At 43.1% G+C, this 21636-nt stretch overlaps 1 protein-coding gene across 3 annotated transcripts in view; it reads left to right on the top strand.

Moving 5' to 3' along the window:
- Positions 1 to 2218: 2218 nt before the first annotated feature.
- TTC23L (tetratricopeptide repeat domain 23 like) overlaps positions 2219 to 21636 on the top strand; it is a 33173-nt gene continuing 13755 nt past the window's right edge. For all 3 annotated transcript variants that reach the window (XR_008848730.1, XR_008848729.1, XM_056545674.1), the window contains exons 1-7: positions 2219 to 2301; positions 3664 to 3737; positions 11363 to 11537; positions 13314 to 13437; positions 14614 to 14770; positions 17658 to 17783; positions 20293 to 20470. Coding sequence is in view for 1 of the 3 variants with exons in the window: in XM_056545674.1 (XP_056401649.1) it covers positions 3673 to 3737; positions 11363 to 11537; positions 13314 to 13437; positions 14614 to 14770; positions 17658 to 17783; positions 20293 to 20470 (825 nt within the window). In the remaining 2 variants the exon portion in view is untranslated. The remainder of the gene's footprint in view (positions 2302 to 3663; positions 3738 to 11362; positions 11538 to 13313; positions 13438 to 14613; positions 14771 to 17657; positions 17784 to 20292; positions 20471 to 21636) is intronic.

Genomic DNA, 21636 nt, shown 5'->3' on the forward strand with positions numbered 1-21636 from the left:
GGGTAGTGAAGGTAAGATACCTGGTCATCTAGGGTAGTGAAAGTAAGATCCCTGGTCATCTAGGGTAGTGAAAGTAAGATACCTGGTCATCTAGGGTAGTGAAGGTAAGATACCTGGTCATCTAGGGTAGTGAAAGTAAGATCCCTGGTCATCTAGGGTAGTGAAGGTAAGATCCCTGGTCATCTAGGGTAGTGAAGGTAAGATCCCTGGTCGTCTAGGGTAGTCAAGGTAAGATCCCTGGTCATCTAGGGTAGTGAAGGTAAGATCCCTGGTCGTCTAGTGTAGTGAAGGTAAGATCCCTGGTCGTCTAGTGTAGTGAAGGTAAGATCCCTGGTCATCTAGGGTAATGAAGGTAAGATCCCTGGTCATCTAGGGTAGTGAAAGTAAGATCCCTGGTCATTTAGGGTAGTGAAGGTAAGATCCCTGGTCATCTAGGGTAGTGAAGGTAAGATCCCTGGTCATCCAGGGTAGTGAAGGTAAGATACCTGGTCATTTAGGGTAGTGAAAGTAAGATCCCTGGTCATTTAGGGTAGTGAAGGTAAGATCCCTGGTCATCTAGGGTAGTGAAAGTAAGATCCCTGGTCATCTAGGGTAGTGAAAGTAAGATACCTGGTCATCTAGGGTAGTGAAGGTAAGATACCTGGTCATCTAGGGTAGTGAAGGTAATATCCCTGGTCATCTAGGGTAGTGAAAGTAAGATCCCTGGTCATCTAGGGTAGTGAAGGTAAGATACCTGGTCATCTAGGGTAGTGAAGGTAAGATCCCTGGTCATCTAGGGTAGTGAAAGTAAGATCCCTGGTCATCTCGGGTAGTGAAGGTAAGATACCTGGTCATCTAGGGTAGTGAAGGTAAGATCCCTGGTCATCTAGGGTAGTGAAAGTAAGATCCCTGGTCATCTAGGGTAGTGAAGGTAAGATCCCTGGTCATCTAGGGTAGTGAAGGTAAGATCCCTGGTCATCTAGGGTAGTGAAGGTAAGATCCCTGGTCATCTAGGGTAGTGAAGGTAAGATCCCTGGTCATCTAGGGTAGTGAAGGTAAGATCCCTGGTCATCTAGGGTAGTGAAAGTAAGATCCCTGGTCATCTAGGGTAGTGAAGGTAAGATCCCTGGTCATCTAGGGTAGTGAAGGTATGATCCCTGGTCATCTAGGGTAGTGAAGGTAAGATCCCTGGTCATCTGGGGTAGTGAAGGCAAGATCCCTGGTCATCTAGGGTAGTGAAGGTAAGATCCCTGGTCATCTAGGGTAGTGAAGGTAAGATCCTTGGTCATGTAGGGTAGTGAAGGTAATATCCCTGGTCATCTAGGGTAGTGAAAGTAAGATCCCTGGTCATCTAGGGTAGTGAAGGTAAGATCCCTGGTCATCTAGGGTAGTGAAGGTAAGATCCCTGGTCATCTAGGGTAGTGAAGGTAAGATCCCTGGTCATCTAGGGTAGTGAAGGTAAGACCCCTGGTCATCTAGGGTAGTGAAAGTAAGATCCCTGGTCATCTAGGGTAGTGAAGGTAAGATCCCTGGTCATCTAGGGTAGTGAAGGTATGATCCCTGGTCATCTAGGGTAGTGAAGGTAAGATCCCTGGTCATCTGGGGTAGTGAAGGCAAGATCCCTGGTCATCTAGGGTAGTGAAGGTAAGATCCCTGGTCATCTAGGGTAGTGAAGGTAAGATCCTTGGTCATCTAGGGTAGTGAAGGTAATATCCCTGGTCATCTAGGGTAGTGAAAGTAAGATCCCTGGTCATCTAGGGTAGTGAAGGTAAGATCCCTGGTCATCTAGGGTAGTGAAGGTAAGATCCCTGGTCATCTTGGGTAGTTAGGTTAAAGAAGGTAACATTCTTGGTAATCTAGGGTAGTAAAGTTAACATCTCCCAGCATGCCCGGACAGCCATTTTCAGCATCGTTTTCAGTTGTTTTATGTGTTCTGTTTTATCTACTGCACTTTATTATTAGTATTGCATGGCAGAAGATGTTATGGGGGCGACTCTGCTCTCAATCCAACAGCTGTCCGGGCATGCTGGGAGTTGTAGTTTTGCAACAGCTGGAGGATGGTAGTTTAGCGACCAATGATCTAACATGTGCAAGAAGCCTAAACCAAAAGCAGAACATGGCCACTTCTCACATTTCTTTCCTTATTCCTATTCTACTACTGGCAAAAACCACACTGAGCATGGAGAACAAGAAACCAGTTCCCACAATCCCCTGTTTTCACAACGCTTCCTCTACATCACCATAGCAACAAGACAAACCGTGTAAACAAAGCAAAGCATTCAGTACTGAGGATCAGACACAGACACGGAAATCAGCTGTGAGGTATACAGTACATTATATCATGTTGCTTATGTTTTAAAGGGGAATACCGCTTGTCCGCTTTAATCTATGGGGGTCTGGGAGTAGGTGCCCCTACAAATTAACCAATTCAGTGGTTCACGGATCTCTTGCACCTTTTGGACCTTGCAACTTCATGCACGTTTTATTTTTTTATTTTTTTGTCTTTTTAAATGCTTGAAATAAACTAAAATAATAAAAAAAAAACATGCATTTTTCATAGAATTGTTTTTTTATGCATTTTTTATTTCTAATTCACTTTTAATTAATTACTAATTTCTCTTAAATTTTTAACTGCAAACATTTATAAGCATTTTGTAAGTTAATTCATCTAGGTTTAGCGTTTTGTAGCCTTTCTTACACGTGTTTTCTGATTGTGTTTTTCACGTTCTATAGAGCCTATGGGAAAAACTTCCATTTAAAGGGGTATCCTCCCTATTCAAAGGATAGGGGATGAGATGTTGGATTGTGGGGGTCCGGCCCGGTAGCGGAAGCGTCCGGAACACGGAAGCTTGGAGCTTCCGTGTTCGTGACGCCACGCCCCCCTCTATTCATGTCTATGGGAGGAGGTGTGACGGCTACTACGTAGCCGTCACACCTCCTCCCATAGACATGAATAGAGGGGGTGTGGCGGCTGTAGTCGCCAGTCATCCAGCACGAAGCGGAGTTCGCTCCGCGCACGGATGACCGGGGTGTCAGCGGCGGGACCCTTGCAATCAGACATCTTATCCCCTATCCTTTGGATAGGGGATAAGATGTTTTTCACCAGAGTACCCCTTTAAAGGGATACTCCACTGGAAAACTTTTTTTTAATTTTTTTTTATGGTGCCAGAAAGATAAACAGTTTTGTAAATTACTTCTATTAAAAAAAATCTTAATCCTTCCAGTATTTATCAGCTGCTGTTATGATCCACAGGAAGTTCTTTTCTTTTTGAATTTCCTTTCTGCCTGACCACAGTGCTCTCTGCTGACACCTCTGTCCATTTTAAGAAAATGTCCAGAGCAGGAGAGGTTTCCAATGGGGATTTGCTCCTACTCTGGACAGTTCCTAAAATGGACAGAGGTGTCAGTAGAGAGCACTGTGGTCAGACAGAAAGGAAATTCAAAAAGAAAAGAACTTCCTGTCGATCATAACAGCAGCTGATAAATACTGGAAGGATTAAGATTTTTTGATAGAAGTAATTTACAAATCTGTTTAACTTTCTGGCACCAGTTGATTTTAAAGAAAATGTTTTCCAGTGGAGTACCCCTTTAAGACTGGGACTTCTCTTCTGAAGTAAGATTCAGGGATTTTACTAAGAAATTTCTGATCCAATGAAATGACTGGAAATGTCATTTCTCTTCCAGGCGGTGATAATGTTGTCGATCCCTATACGTATCCCCACGGACTCTACATATGAAGACCCCGGATCACTCCGCACGTATGTATATAGCAGCAGTGACACCTTTTCAAATTAATAGCATACATATAGAAGACGGCACTCCAAGTATGGTGTCCAAATAAGGTGGAAATGTATTGGTCCAAACACATACAGTTGATATTCAAGGAAAAAAGTCTGGTTTCCAGCTTCCATAAAAAAATAGTAATTTTATTCCATTCCATTAAAAAAAGAGTGCAAAAACCTATAAGTGTCCCCATAAAAGCCAAATTAATCACTGACGCGTTTCGGTTTATTAATAAACCTTAATCAGGTGAGCTGACACTACTATTTTCTTACTTCCATACATACAGGTGATGCAACGTTTTACAGTAGGTCTTTCTCATGCTTGAGAAAGACCTAATTGTTAGGTCGAAACGTTGCATCACCTGTATGTATGGAAGTAAGAAAATAGTAGAGTCAGCTCACCTGATTAAGGTTTATTAATAAACCGAAATGCGTCAGTGATTCATTGGGTGATTCCACCCTTCACATTATATATACAGTATCTCCTATAAGTGAGTCCACCCCTCACATTATATATACAGTATCTCCCATAAGTGAGTCCACCCCTCACATTATATATACGGTATCTCCCATAAGTGACTCCACACCTCACATTATATATACAGTATCTCCCATAAGTGAGTCCCCCCCTCACATTATATATACAGTATCTCCCATAAGTGACTCCACCCCTCACATTATATATACAGTATCTCCTATAAGTGAGTCCACCCCTCACATTATATATACAGTATATCCCATAAGTGAGTCCACCCCTCACATTATATACAGTATTTCCCATAAGTGAGTCCACCCCTCACATTATATACACAGTATCTCCTATAAGTGAGTCCACCCCTCACATTATATATACAGTATCTCCCATAAGTGAGTCCACCCCTCACATTATATATAGTATCTCCCATAAGTGAGTCCACCCCTCACATTATATATATATATATATATATATATATATACACAGTATCTCCTATAAGTGAGTCCACCCCTCACATTATATACAGTATCTCCCATAAGTGAGTCCACCCCTCACATTATATATACAGTATCTCCCATAAGTGAGTCCACCCCTCACATTATATATACAGTATCTCCCATAAGTGAGTCCACCCCTCACATTATATATACAGTATCTCCCATAAGTGAGTCCACCCCTCACATTATATATATACAGTATCTCCCATAAGTGAGTCCACCCCTCACATTATATATACAGTATCTCCCATAAGTGAGTCCCCCCCTCACATTATATACAGTATCTCCCATAAGTGAGTCCACCCCTCACATTATATACAGTATCTCCCATAAGTGAGTCCACCCCTCACATTATATACAGTATATCCCATAAGTGACTCCACCCCTCACATTATATATACAGTATCTCCCATAAGCGAGTCCACCCCTCACATTATATACAGTATCTCCCATAAGTGAGTCTACCCCTCACATTATATATACAGTATCTCCTATAAGTGACTCCACCCCTCACATTATATATAGTATATCCCATAAGTGAGTCCACCCCTCACATTATATATACAGTATCTCCCATAATTGAGTCCACCCCTCACATTATATATACAGTATCTCCCATAATTGAGTCCACCCCTCACATTATATATACAGTATCTCCTATAAGTGACTCCACCCCTCACATTATATACAGTATATCCCATAAGTGAGTCCATCCCCCACATTATATATACAGTATCTCCCATAATTGAGTCCACCCCTCACATTATATATACAGTATCTCCCATAAGTGAGTCCACCCCTCACATTATATATATACAGTATATCCCATAAGAGAGTCCACCCCTCACATTATATACAGTATATCCCATAAGAGAGTCCACCCCTCACATTATATATACAGTATCTCCCATAAGTGAGTCCACCCCTCACATTATATACAGTATCTCCCATAAGTGAGTCCACCCCTCACATTATATACAGTATATCCCATTAGTGAGTCCACCCCTCACATTATATATACAGTATCTCCCATAAGTGAGTCCACCCCTCACATTATATATACAGTATCTCCCATAAGTGACTCCACCCCTCACATTATATATACAGTATATCCTATAAGTGAGTCCACCCCTCACATTATATATACAGTATCTCCCATAAGTGAGTCCACCCCTCACATTATATATACAGTATCTCCCATAAGTGAGTCCACCCCTCACATTATATATACAGTATATCCCATAAGTGAGTCCACCCCCCACATTATATATACAGTATCTCCCATAAGTGAGTCCACCCCTCACATATATACAGTATCTCCCATAAGTGAGTCCACCCCTCACATTATATATAGTATCTCCCATAAGTGAGTCCACCCCTCACATTATATATACAGTATATCCCATAAGTGAGTCCACCCCTCACATTTATATATACAGTACCTCCCATAAGTGAGTCCATCCCTCACATTATATATACAGTATATCCCATAAGTGAGTCCACCCTTCACATTATATATACAGTATCTCCCATAAGTGAGTCCACCCCTCACATTATATATACAGTATCTCCCATAAGTGACTCCACCCCTCACATTATATATACAGTATCTCCCATAAGTGAGTCCACCCCTCACATTATATATACAGTATCTCCTATAAGTGAGTCCACCCCTCACATTATATACAGTATCTCCCATAAGTGAGTCCACCCCTCGCATTATATACAGTATCTCCCATAAGTGATTCCACCCCTCACATTATATATACAGTATATCCCATAAATGAGTCCACCCCTCACATTATATATACAGTATATCCCATAAGTGAGTCCACCCCTCACATTATATACAGTATCTCCCATAAGTGAGTTCACTCCTCACATTATATACAGTATCTCCCATAAATGACTCCACCCCTCACATTATATATACAGTATCTCCCATAAGTGAGTCCACCCCTCACATTATATATACAGTATCTCCCATAAGTGACTCCACCCCTCACATTATATACAGTATCTCCCATAAGTGAGTCCACCCCTCACATTATATATATATAGTATCTCCCATAAGTGACTCCACCCCTCACATTATATATACAGTATCTCCCATAAGTGAGTCCACCCCTCACATTATATACAGTATCTCCCATAAGTGAGTCCACCCCTCACATTATATATACAGTATCTCCCATAAGTGACTCCACCCCTCACATTATATATACAGTATCTCTCATAGGTGAGTCCACCCCTCACATTATATATACAGTATATCCCATAAGTGACTCCACCCCTCACATTATATATACAGTATCTCCCATAAGTGACTCCACCCCTCACATTATATACAGTATCTCCCATAAGTGAGTCCACCCTTCACACCTAGTTATGCCAACTTGGTGATGGGGCGTTTCGAGACCCTCATCGCACAGTCCCCCCTATATCGTTTTGTTGCCTTCTTTAGGCGCTTCATAGATTACCTTTTCTTTATTTTGGTTGGGCACGGCCCAGCAGGCCGTAGAATTTATTGTCATGACCGGGGTGGACAGGGAGAGTGAGCCCTAAACTGACTGTAGAAAAACTCTCCCTGCCTACTTGCCCATCCACCCTAAACGGTGAATCGACAACTTGGAGACGGTCCCACCCTACGCTCAAGTGCAATGGCGTAAAAACAAATAATATACATAATCGGTCATTGGACAGAAACAAAACAGGAATACGAAAACCAGAACAGATAAACCAGATAAACCAGACAGAATATAAACTCACAAACAGGGCCGAAAATTGTGTACTAACAAACAGCTAATAAACCGGAATCCAAATGAACGGCAGACATGATAAAAATGAATTAGACTAGGTATGCAACAATTATAGAGAATAATCCAAGAGATGCAGGGGATGAAAAGGAAGAACTGAATGCAAAAACACAAAACTGATCAGGAACATAGAACACTGTTCACACTGGGACACAGAACAGAAACAAACTGAACACCCCAGTGCACAAAAGGAGTAGACAGCATAATAAAGCCAAATAGACTACTAGGCAGCAGGCACACACCACCGTGTGATCAGGATGCTGACATAGTGGGAAACAGAAATATAAAACACGAAATTCTAGACCAGAACCGGATGAGTCTGAATGGACTCCAGGAAACACTCGACTGAACTGGATGAGTCTGAATAGATTCCAGGATACCAAACAGGAATTATAACATACAGAGCACAGGTAACAAACAACCAGCACAGACTGCAGGAGAACTCTGGTTAAAATATCCCCACCCAAGTTCTCATCGGTTCAGAGCATCAACTATTCCCAATCTAGGGAGAATAGCAAACTGCTCAGAACATCCTAGTGTGTGAACAGAAAAATACATAAACAAATAAATGGACATTACACATATTAATTCAAATAATTGGAGCTTAAAATGTACCCTACACCACTCCCCTTATGAAATTGAGTTTTTAGACCTTCTAATAAAAAAAAGATAATACTGATCATATCCTCACCAAAACTTTTTTTAAGTCAGTGGACATCAATAGTCTGCTGAGATACAGTAGTTCCCATTATCCGAAATGGATTCATAATGTGACCTATGGGCAATATTTACGGGTAAGAAAAAATTGCACTCTAGACAGTGATTTTTTTAAATAATCCTCGGTTTTACAACATCGTTTTTAAGAGTAAAGGGTACCCAAACCGAGTTTGAGAGAAGCTTATAGCAGAGTAAGGAACAAACAGCAGGTAGATTTAGTTCAACCTAAAGTGCCAGGCCCCATTATCGTTGATAATAGGGATTTATATGACTATAATATTCAAAATGCACATAAATATAACTTTATCACGGATTACTATAGTACTCATGGCCTCTATATTATACCAACACAACTTTTATATTAGTGTAAACAAAACCTCTTTATGGTCTATTCCCACGTACAGTATTCTGTGCAGATTTTCTGCTACAGATTTCAATGTAAACTGAATGACTGAACGCAGCTTCCAATCCTGCGCATTAAATCTGCGCAGAATACTGTACGTGTGTATAGACCCTAAAAAGGACAGCAAGACCTCTATTAGGCTGGGTTCACATCACGTTTTGTCCCTACGGTTGCCATGTACAGTTTCTTTTTTTAAACCGTATGAATCCGTATCGAAAACCGTATCCATAGACAAGTCAAAGTCATTGAAAACCATGAGCACAATGATGCATCCGGTTGCGTCCGTTTTGCTTCCAATACGTTTTTTTTTTTTCCCATACTTAAAACCATGGTTGACCACGGTTTTGTGTCCGGGTGATAAATCGTATTGTAGCTGTATACGGTTGTTTTAACATGAAAGTCAATGAGAACCGTAGGTGTCTATGATTCAATCCAATTTTTACTATACGGTTTTTTACTTTGCACATGCGCATAGCGATCCTAAAATAAAATTTCATTAGAACAACAGGAACTTAATTTAAAAATGAAATAAATGTTAAAACCAGATTGGATCTTATTTTTAAAAACCGTATGCAACCGCATACAACCGGACACACATATATACGGTTTAATTTTTTTAAGCACACGGTTGCATACGGTTTGGTCCGGTTTTGACAAATACGGTTTGGCTTAAAAAAACCTGATAGAAAACTGTATGGCCAAAACGTGATGTGAACCCAGCCTTATAGTGTCAACTTCAGAGCTTCCACATTAGTGTCAATACAGAACCGTTATGACAGTGCCAACCACAATGACCCATAAGAGTGTATCTAATAACAGTAAACACGACTTGGCACTTATAATAATGCAAATCACAGGGCCCCTATAATACTACCAACAACACAGGGCCTCTATACTGGTAGGAACACAGCATCTCTATGACACTATAATCATGAGTGCCCCAATAATAGTGCAAACACAGAGACCCTGTAATAGTGCAAAAGACGGTCCCTATAGTAGTACCAATACAGAACTGCTATAACAGTGTGGTGACTGGGGTGTTGCAACAGTGTAGCAGGGTCTGGTGGTATTAACCCTGTGGGGCAAGGTGTTATTAACCCCTGATTTGTCGTGATGCCAGGATGTGGTTGCTTTCTGTATAAGGCCCTGCCGACAACCAACCCAGAAACGGCAGGCAATAAAGGAATGTCCACAGCAGGGATTGGGAAAATAACTGGAACTTTTACTTAAACTTCTTATGAAACAGTCTTTACAATTGTGCAGTTTCTCTAGAGGCAACCGGGATGCAGGATACCTCACAGGCTTGCTGGGGCTTGTAGTATTGAGATTTATGCAGGCCACTGTGCTACTAATTGTATACTTGAGTTGAGTAGTAGTCACTAGAATTGTAGATAGAGCTTAATAACTCACATTTTGAAGTGGCTACAGGTTCCTTAGGCTTTGGCCTAGATGAGATGAATTTTAGTAGTACAGTGACCCCCCCGACCTACGATGGCCCCGACATATGATCAAATCGACATACGATGGCCTCTCAGAGGCCATCGCATGTCGATGTCAGCATCGACATACGATGCTTTTTTACGTCGGGGCCAGCGCATTAAGTGCTATCCGGCAGCGCAAAATGCTTAAGCTGCTGCCGGATAGCAGCTTAATGTTCCCCGTGTGGTGCGGTAAGTATTACTTACCCCTCCACGATGCTCCGGGGTGCCCTCCGGGTCCAGCGCTGGTATTTCGGTGTCTTCTCGGCCCTGTCCGATGACGTCAATAAGCTGCTGCGCACGTCATCCAATAGGAATGGCTTACGCAGCGGCATAATGACGTCGCTACGCAGGCACAGTAAGGCCTTGCGGAAGACAGCAGAGGACCAGAGAAGACAGCGGAGGACCGGAGAAGACCAGGAGAGCCCAGTGGAGGCCCGGGGTCACCATCGGGAGCGGCGGGGTCACCATCGGGAGCGGCAGGGACAGGTGAGTACAGCTTCCTATACTTTACATTGCACGAATCCCTCAACATACGATGGATTCGACAAACGATGGCTTGTTTGGAACTAATTACCATCGTATGTTGAGAGACCACTGTATATGCTGAGATTGTGCTTCTTTAGTGTCCAGCAGGAAGAGAAGAGAGAAGAGAATGAATTTAGAGACTACAGCCCCTTATATACTAGGGGGGGCTGGACTAAAGCCCATTAGTTGCAAAGCCTGTGGGTCCTGTGCCCAGGGAACTCGGGGTACATCACATGACAGTAGATCACATGACCCCGGAAGGTCCTATCCATGTTATACATTTGTACAACCTTTATACATACTGAACAAAATGCACATAATACATACAATGCATTTATATGAAGCAAGAACTGATAAGCAAGGGGGGGGGGAGCCCTATGGACTGCAGGGACTCTTCCTGAGGGAACTTAGGAAGGGTACAGGACCATGTCCTGTACTGGGACACCACAACAGTATCATCAACAGGGCCTCAATAACAGTGCAAATCACAGGGACCACATAACAGCACTACCCTTGTTCTCCCTAATAAATGTTATATTATGAATTTTTAAAAAGCTCAGTGACACCCAAGGTAGAAGTTGTAACGGCGGCCATGTTGATTATCACTGGGGGTTTTCAAAAACGGGTATAACTAGGAGACAGCTGACGATAAGAACTTGAGACTGAACATGTTTCTTTGCTGAACAGGACCCCAAAGACAGTCAGCTCCATTCATGAGGAAGATGGCAGCATCTTAGAATATACAGAGAGGTCAAATGATGGACCAGAGACGTCTCCTCATGACCTGAAGACTCAGAAACTTCCTGTAGAGAAACTATCCAGGGCTCAGCTAATGGTGGAACGGTACATCCAAGACAAGGAGGTGACTATAAGACTGTCCACGTAATGATCCCACCTGGTCAGTCACATGCTGCGCTTTCGCCACTCAGGGGTTGCAGGGGCCGGGCTATTCGGCTCCAGCCTTATTGACCTCACCATCCTGAGTTGCATTCATGAGCGGAATCCGCAGAGATGATGAACAGGTTCACTGTTTCTGCGGAGAAACATCTTCCGGTGCAGCAGAATCCCATAGAAAAAATAGGACTCTGCTGTAACAGAATTTCCTAGCAGAATTTTCTGCTCTGAAATTCTGTTGTGTGAACTTGGCCTAAGGCTTTAGTCTGCTTCTACGCATCGCCTGTCAAAACTTGTTATCTGCACTAGCTCCTGTATTGTTATTTGCTATATTGATCCTATTCTGACCTCATTCTGACCTTGCCTTGTTAGCCGACTTTCCTCTGCCTTCCAATTTAGTACTGTGCTGCTTTCTAGGTTTCTACTCGACCTGTCTGACTTCTCTTTATCTGGCTGTTTGTTTTTTTCCATGTTTCATGTTACCAGACCCTCTCCTGAGGTTATCCATGATTGTCAGGTAACCAGACCCTCTCCTGAGGTTATCCATGATTGTCAGGTAACCAGACACTCTTCTGAGGTTATCCATGATTGTCAGGTAACCAGACCCTCTCCTGAGCTTATCCATGGTTGTGGGGTAACCAGACCCTCTCCTGAGGTTATCCATGGTTGTAGGGTAACCAGACCCTCTCCTGAGGTTATCCATGGTTGTAGGGTAACCTGACCCTCTCCTGAGGTTATCCATGGTTGTAGGGTAACCAGACCCTCTCCTGAGGTTATCCATGATTGCCAGGTAACCAGACCCTCTCCTGAGGTTATCCATGATTGTCAGGTAACCAGACCCTCTCCTGAGGTTATCCATGGTTTTAGGGTAACCAGACCCTCTCCTAAGGTTATCCATGATTGTCAGGTAACCAGACCCTCTCCTGAGGTTATCCATGATTGTCAGGTAACCAGACCCTCTCCTGAGGTTATCCATGATTGTCAGGTAACCAGACCCTCTCCTGAGGTTATCCATGATTGTCAGGTAACCAGACCCTCTCCTGAGCTTATCCATGGTTGTGGGGTAACCAGACCCTCTCCTGAGGTTATCCATGATTGTCAGGTAACCAGACCCTCTCCTGAGGTTATCCATGATTGTCAGGTAACCAGACCCTCTGCTGAGGTTATCCATGGTTGTAGGGTAACCAGACCCTCTCCTAAGGTTATCCATGGTTGTAGGGTAACCAGACCCTCTCCTAAGGTTATCCATTTTTGTGGGGTAACCTGACCCTCTCCTGAGGTTATCCATGGTTGTGGGGTAACCAGACCCTCTCCTGAGGTTATCCATGGTTGTAGGGTAACCAGACCCTCTCCTAAGGTTATCCATGGTTGTAGGGTAGCCAGACCCTCGCCTAAGGTTATCCATGGTTATGGGGTAACCAGACCCTCTCCTGAGGTTGTCCATAGTTGTGGAGTAACCAGACCCTCTCCTTGGGTTATCCATGGTTGTGGGGTAACCTGACCCTCTCCTGAGGTTATCCATGGTTGTAGGGTAACCAGACCCTCTCCTAAGGTTATCCATGGTTATGGGGTAACCAGACCCTCTTCTGAGGATATCCATAGTTGTGGGGTAACCAGACCCTCTCCTTGGGTTATCCATAGTCATCAAAGTATTTTCAAGGTTATGCAGCATTTTTGAACATTTGGTATTTTTTTCTTTTTTAGTTGTTTGCTGCTCATTATTTTAAACTGTTCTTTTCGACAGTTGCATAAGGCACACAAGGAGTTAATCCGCTGTGTGGCCCTAAGTAGAATAATCCATGGAGATGGCCACTGGAGACTTGCTAAAGCGTTTGCTGACCTTGCATACAGTTACCTTACTGTTAGAGGTAAGTCTTTTTAGTTAATGTTGTATTTGGTCTTAACAATAAATAAATAAATAAATAAATAAAAACATTGGATTTGATTAAACAGACAAAATATAAGCTTGCTGTCGCCATCTAGTGATCAAGCAGCAAACGGCATGGGCCGTAGTAACTTCAGGAAAACACTTTTGGGGAGATTTATCAAAACTTTTGTAAAGGAAAGTAGAGCAGTTGCCCATAGCAACCAATCAGATCGCTTCATAATTTTTGTTAAAGAATTTCTTTGTTATGAAAAATAATTTCTTTGTTATGAAAGAAGCGATCTGATTGGTTGCTATGGGCAACTTGTCAACTATAAGATATAGTCCAATCTGCAGACCTCATGTTATTTGTGAAAAGGTTCCAGGATAACTTGTTTTTTTCTCATGTAAATCTCTGCTCATTCTGGGATAAGTAGCCATGTGGGCGGTCCTACTGAGTGATTGACAGCACTTATATGATACAGATTACTGTCAATTAATGAGTAGGACCACCCACATGACTACTTAGCCCAGAATGACCAGAAATTTACAGGGATAAATGACATACCTCTCAATTGTCTAGGACATCACAGTCAAGCATTGAGCCCGCCCTCACTCACCATGCATTCACTTCCTCCCTGAGTCTGCTGTGCTGTGCTGGGTTTCTTAATCCCATCACTGCAGGCTGCTCTTTAACCCCCTCCTCTCTGTTTTTATGCTGCAGCCTGATAGGACAGGAGTAAGTACGGAGGAGTGCTAGTCCTGCCCTCACTTCCAGGACTTTGTCCATGCCTGTGCTTTATTTGGGACAAAGATGATGCTGCAGCCAGACAGGATTATGTTCTGGATGGTATGGGGACCCCCATGATTTCTATAAAAAAAAAAGAGATATATTTTTTATGAAGTATATAAGAAAAGTTAATGTTTTGCCAAGATGGACAACCAGGGCTCAAGTCCTGCAGGAAGGCATGGGAATGGAGTTACTGCACTTTTTACCACAGCAGAAACACTGTTTTCATTAGCAGGAGTCCTGCAGGACCAGCCCTTAACTCAAAATATTGGGTGAGTTCCCACACTTTTTTTTCCCAGGACTTGACCCCTGTGTACAACATATAATTTTTTTTTTATTCTGACAGTGCCCATTTAGGAGACATTTAATCATGTGACTGGTTTTCTCTAGGGTTACCAGTCCAATCCAGACAACACGCTGAATCTGCCAAAAACATCCTGCTGCGAGGAGTGGACCTGTCAAAATCTGTGGAGGAGAAAAGAGAAGTCCTGGGGACATTGGTGACCATTTACTATACGCTGGGAGTGTCTCACCTGATGCAAAATAAATATCCTTTAATAAGAAGTGAGACCCCTAGGCTGGGTTCACACTGTGGAATTTCTGGGCATTGCCCAGACTGCATTGCCGTCCCTATAGATGTCAATGCATTTCTGAGCAGATCTCCCGAAAGATCCACTCAGAAATGCATTGACATCTATGGGGACGGCAATGCAGTCCAGGTGGTTCTAGTGCCGCCGGTTAAATATCCGGCAGAAATTCTGCCCAGAGATTCCGTAGTGTGAACCTAGCCTAGGGGTCTATTCACATGACAATCCTTAGGTTGTGTATTTTATTGCAGCTCAGTTCCATTGAAGTGAATGGAGCCAAGTTGTAATACCAAACACAACCTAAGGACAGGGGTGGTGCTGTTTTTAAAGAAATATTCTATTCCTGAATAACCACTTAAAGGGGTACTCTGGTGAAAACATTTTTTTTTAAATCAACTGGTGCCAAAAAGTTAAACAGATTTGTAAATTACTTCTATTAAAAAAAATCTTTATCCTTCCAATACTTATCAACTGCTGTGTGCTCCACAGGAAGTTCTTTTCTTTTTGAATTTCTTTTCTGTCTGACAACAGTGCTCTCTGCTGACACCTCTGTCTGTTTCAGGAACAGGAGAGGTTTGCTATGGGGATTTGTTCCTACTCTGGACAGTTCCTGACAGTTCTTGACATGGACAGAGGTGTCAGCAGAGAGCACTGTGGTCAGACAGAAAAGAAATTCAAAAAGAAAAGAACTTGGAGTATACATCAGCTGATAAGTACTGGAAGGATTAAGATTTTTAAATAGAAGTAATTTACAAATCTGTTTAACTTTCTGGCACCAGTTGAGTTTAAAAAAAATAGTTTTTTCACCGGAGTACCCCTTTAATGAGTCCGCAGCAAATCTGCAACTATGGAAAATTTGTAGATTTGTTGTGGACCCATTAAAGTTAATGGGTAACAAAATCCGCAGCAGATTAAGTACGTGTGAATGTACCCTAAGGAAGCTGTTTTAGGTCATTTTAGTTCAACCTCTAGTCCATTTTCTAGGATATTATAGTGCAGTTAAAGGAGTTGTCTAGGGTTAGAAAAACGTATCCGCTTTCATAAAAAAAAAACAGCTCCACACCTGTTCACAGGTTGTGTGTGGTATTGCGGCTCAACCCCTTTTTTACTTCAAGGAAGCTAATGCTGCTATACCAGATACAGAAATATGTTGCACTGTTTCTGAAAGAAAGCTGCAATGTTTTACTCATTATATTTAAGATCTTTAAGTGATAATAATTAAAAATACTAACAGCAGCACAGAGTACTTAAAGTAGTAAAAAAAAGATTTTTTATTTTTATTTGACTGTGCTTCAGGGGCTGTAAAGTTAGTGTAGTTCATAATATAGTGTTTGTACCTGTGTTTTATGGTGGTCTGGCAATTCTTATGTGATTTTTGCCCCAATGTTTATTTTTAACAGCATACAAAATGACTGTCTTAGGTTTTCCCAGGTTGCAGTGCAGCCTGAGACATTACATCACTAGTCAGGCGATCAGAGGGAGCCTTCAAGGGGTGAAGTGACCGCTGGGTGGGAGGGAGATCATTCTACAAACGAATTGAAGTTTTGCAACAGTTGGAGGCACCCTGGTTAGAAAACACTGGTCTATTGCACGGAATGGATCACAGGTGTGTTTCAATGGGTGGAGTGGCTGATGTATGTGAGGGAGAAAAGTGACTTCACATTTACAAACAAGGAATGATGGGACTTTTAGTTGGAGGGAGTGAACTCCAACAGGAAATAGCCATTTTACAAAAAGATAGCCAAAGTGTTATGGTAATCTCACAACATTGCTATTTAGCCCCAAGACAAGTGCAGATCCTTCCTAAGCATGTCCATTACTGTCTGCCAGGTACGTACTAAAATTCATCATGGTGGATAACCCCTTTAAGCACCACACTAAAATCCCAGGTGGTTCGGCATCTATGATTAATGTTCAGCTGAAGGTATGGACCCTCATTCCCCTCCCCCCCCCCTCCCCTAAGTATTTACATTTGAGTTATATGCTGATTTTATATGGATGAAGGAGAAGGAACAAAAATTAGGACAGTACTAAAACAAAAGGCGGAAGGAGTTGAGTGACTTGAAGGTCATATCATGTTTTGAGGTCATTGCGTTAAAATGTATCTGTAAGCTGAGACCCCCAAAAATGACCATTAAGGGTACATTCACACTACAGAATCTCTGCGAGGAAATTCCGCTGCATGAATCTAACATTGGCGTGAATGGGTTCCGTTGGCCCATTCATACTGTGGAATTTCTGTGGCAGAGAGTTTTGGGGCAGAAATTTTGGATTCTTTTGCCGGACTTATGTGCGGATTGCATTGCCATCAATGGTAACAGCACAAATCCGCGAGGTCCCAGCGCCAAAGGATTTCATAGTGGGTTCCATAGTGCGAACATATGCTAAGAAGGAACCATGGGGATTTTGCACTGTTCTTAGGGTCTATTCACACGACAGAATTTCCGCAAGCGGAATTCCGCTTGCGGAAATTCTGCCGTGCGAATAGACCCTTAGTTGTTTTGTCGGTCCCATAGACTTTGAATGGAAATACAGGGTAGTTGCTAGATCACTGCTTCTAGGTATCATATGGGGGAGTGGGGTCCCAAATTCTAGGGATTACAGCAGTTTGACCATCCACAAACTATAAAACATATGGTGGAAAGGTGATTAATGCTTTTGGCTGAACTATCCCTGTAAGGCATAAGGACCATAAAGGGACAATGGTATCTCTACAGCCCTTGGTCCATGCGTTTGGCAATATGGACCTGTCATTAGGTTTACCAGTGGAATATATGTTGAATGGGGCCAAATTACAAACTCAGCTCTGCGACATCAGTGCATTACTTTCCTCCTTAATGGCCATACTGGAAGAGAATCGTATCTGAGTTTGCAAAAAGTGGAAAAAATTGTGGAAGAACTGGAAGAACTTCAGGAAAAGACGTCTGTTCTTGGCAAAATATCTGACAAAGACATAGCTTTGGCATTGGGAAGGTAAATAAACCCGGTTTATAAGGGCAACTGGTTAATGGATATTTTCAGGTGATAACAGAAAAAAAATGGACGCAAATAAAAGATTATAGCTGCTTTTCAGTCGCAAAATGTTAGGACTTACTTGTTGTCAGTAAATGAAAACCCTCTTGTTCACATTCCGAGCTAGTAACCTGTACATAACTAGTCCTGCTCTCAGCTGAGAAGTGGGGACAATTGTATCCAGTCTAGACAATGCTCTGTGAGCTAAACAGCCTCGACCCCAGACTGATACATTGTACATAGCTAGTCCTGCTCTCAGCTGAGAAGTGGAGACAACTGTATCCAGTCTAGACAATGCTCTGTGAGCTAAACAGCCTGGACTCCAGACTGATACATTGTATATAGCTAGTCCTGCTCTCAGCTGAGAAGTGGAGATAATTGTATCCAGTCTAGACAATCCTCTGTGAGCTAAGCATCCTGGACTCCAGACTGATACATTGTACATAGCTAGTCCTGCTCTCAGCTGAGAAGTGGAGACAATTGTATCCAGTCTAGTCAATGCTCTGTGAGCTAAGCATCCTGGACTCCAGACTGATACATTGTACATAGCTAGTCCTGCTCTCAGCTGAGAAGTGGAGACAACTGTATCCAGTCTAGACAATGCTCTGTGAGCTAAACAGCCTGGACTCCAGACTGATACATTGTACATAACTAGTCCTGCTCTCAGCTGAGAAGTGGAGACAATTGTATCCAGTCTAGACAATTCTCTGTGAGCTAAACAGCCTGGACTCCAGACTGATACATTGTATATAGCTAGTCCTGCTCTCAGCTGAGAAGTGGAGATAATTGTATCCAGTCTAGACAATGCTCTGTGAGCTAAGCATCCTGGACTCCAGACTGATACATTGTACATAGCTAGTCCTGCTCTCAGCTGAGAAGTGGGGACAATTATATCCAGTCTAGACAATGCTCTGTGAGCTAAACATCCTGGACTCCAGACTGATACATTGTACATAGCTAGTCCTGCTCTCAGCTGAGAAGTGGAGACAATTGTATCCAGTCTAGACAATGCTCTGTGAGCTAAACATCCTGGACTCCAGACTGATACATTGTACATAGCTAGTCCTGCTCTCAGCTGAGAAGTGGAGACAATTGTATCCAGTCTAGACAATGCTCTGTGAGCTAAACATCCTGGACTCCAGACTGATACATTGTACATAGCTAGTCCTGCTCTCAGCTGAGAAGTGGAGACAATTGTATCCAGTCTAGACAATGCTCTGTGAGCTAAACTTCCTGGACTCCAGACTGATACATTGTATATAGCTAGTCCTGCTCTCAGCTGAGAAGTGGAGACAATTGTATCCAGTCTAGACAATGCTCTGTGAGCTAAACATCCTGGACTCCAGACTGATACATTGTACATAGCTAGTCCTGCTCTCAGCTGAGAAGTGGAGACAATTGTTTCCAGTCTAGACAATGCTCTGTGAGCTAAACAGCCTGGACTCCAGACTGATACATTGTACATAACTAGTCCTGCTCTCAGCTGAGAAGTGGAGACAATTGTATCCAGTCTAGACAATGCTCTGTGAGCTAAACATCCTGGACTCCAGACTGATACATTGTACATAGCTAGTCCTGCTCTCAGCTGAATAGTGGAGACAATTGTATCCAGTCTAGACAATGCTCTGTGAGCTAAACATCCTGGACTCCAGACTGATACATTGTACATAGCTAGTCCTGCCCTCAGCTGAGAAGTGGAGACAATTGTATCCAGTCTAGACAATGCTCTGTGAGCTAAACAGCCTGGACTCCGGACTGATACATTGTACATAGCTAGTCCTGCTCTCAGCTGAGAAGTGGAGACAATTGTATCCAGTCTAGACAATGCTCTGTGAGCTAAACAGCCTGGACTCCAGTCTGATACATTGTACATAGCTAGTCCTGCTCTCAGCTGAGAAGTGGAGACAATTGTATCCAGTCTAGACAATGCTCTGTGAGCTAAACATCCTGGACTCCGGACTGATACATTGTACATAGCTAGTCCTGCTCTCAGCTGAGAAGTGGAGACAATTGTATCGTCTAGACAATGCTCTGTGAGCTAAACAGCCTGGACTCCAGTCTGATACATTGTACATAGCTAGTCCTGCTCTCAGCTGAGAAGTGGAGACAATTGTATCCAGTCTAGACAATGCTCTGTGAGCTAAACATCCTGGACTCCAGACTGATACATTGTACATAGCTAGTCCTGCTCTCAGCTGAGAAGTGGAGACAATTGTATCCAGTCTAGACAATGCTCTGTGAGCTAAACATCCTGGACTCCAGACTGATACATTGTACATAGCTAGTCCTGCTCTCAGCTGAGAAGTGGAGACAATTGTATCCAGTCTAGACAATGCTCTGTGAGCTAAACAGCCCGAATTGATATATTGTAGCAAACTAGCAGAGAGATTTATTCAGCTGCTGCTGTTGTTGTTAACTCACAGAGCATTGTCTACATTGGATACAAAATATACAAGTATACATTTTGCAGGGCCTGCGTGATGCAGGACAAGCTCAGCTTGGCTGTGAATTTCTTTGAACAAGCTGTGAAGATTGTCACCTCTTCTGAGGGGGACAGCTCTCCTGAACTCATAGGTATCTACCGAGACCTGGCCAGAACAGAGCAGATGAAGAGGAGGCACGAGCAGGCCATCCATTACCTACTGCAGGTAAGTCGCTGCTCACACCATGGGGGAGATTTATTAAAACCTGTGCAGAGGATAAGTTGCCCAGTTGCCCATGGCAACCAATCAGATTTCTTTTTTCATATTTAACCTCTTCAGGACACAGGGCGTATGGATACGCCCTGCATTCCGAGTCCTTAAGGACACAGGGCGTATCCATACGCCCGTGAGAAATCCGGTCCCCACCGCTAGCCGGTTTGGGGACCGGATCGGGATGCCTGCTGAAATCATTCAGCAGGCACCCCGGCACATCGCCCAGAGGGGTCCTGAGACCCCCCCATGTCGGCGATCGGAGAAAATCGCATGTCAATTCAGACATGCGATTTTCTCCAATTCTGGGCTGATCGGGTCTCTGGTGACCCGATCACCCGGAAAATAGGGCTGATCGGATTTGTCAGAGACAGCCCCGATCAGCCTAAGGCATAGGAGTGAGGTCGCAGAGCTGCGATCTACTCCTATCCCCTGGCATTAGTCAGAACGGAGTTCTGACCAATGGTAGCGCAGGACAGTGGGTTGGCTTTCTGCCCACCCCTGGATGTCGAGAGGATCGTGGGAAGAAGATGGAGGCCGTACCTGCAGGAGAAGATGCCTGGGGACCCGGGATCTTCGCTAGAGACTGCTGGATCCTGGCTCAGGTATGGAATCTTCAGTGGGGAGGAATTGAAAGTGAAAGTAAAACGATGTTTACTGTGGCAATCACTAGGAAGGCCAAACTGCAACTCCCAGCATGCCCATACAGCCAAAGGCTGTCTGGGCATGCTGGGAGTTGTAGTTTTGCAACATCTGGAGGGTCACAGTTTGGAGACCACTGTTACAGTGGTGCCCAAACGGTAGCCCTCCAGATGTTGCCAAACTACAACTCTCACCATGCCTGGACTGCCCAGGCATGCTGGGAGTTGTAGTTCTGTAACATCTGTCCCTTCAGATTTAGCAATTTTCATGAATTTTTTGAAAATTGCTGCTCTACTTTGAAGCCCTCTAATTTTTTCAAAAAGCAAAAATATGTCCATTTTATGATGCCAACATAAAGTGGACATATTGTATTTGTGAAGAAAAATAAAATTTATTTGGAATATCCATTTTCCTTACAAGTAGAGAGCTTCAAAGTTAGAAAAATGCAAAATTTTCAAAATTTTCATGAAATTTGGGGA

The sequence above is a fragment of the Hyla sarda genome, chromosome 1 (assembly GCF_029499605.1).
Source record: "Hyla sarda isolate aHylSar1 chromosome 1, aHylSar1.hap1, whole genome shotgun sequence".
Lineage (NCBI taxonomy): Eukaryota > Metazoa > Chordata > Amphibia > Anura > Hylidae > Hyla > Hyla sarda.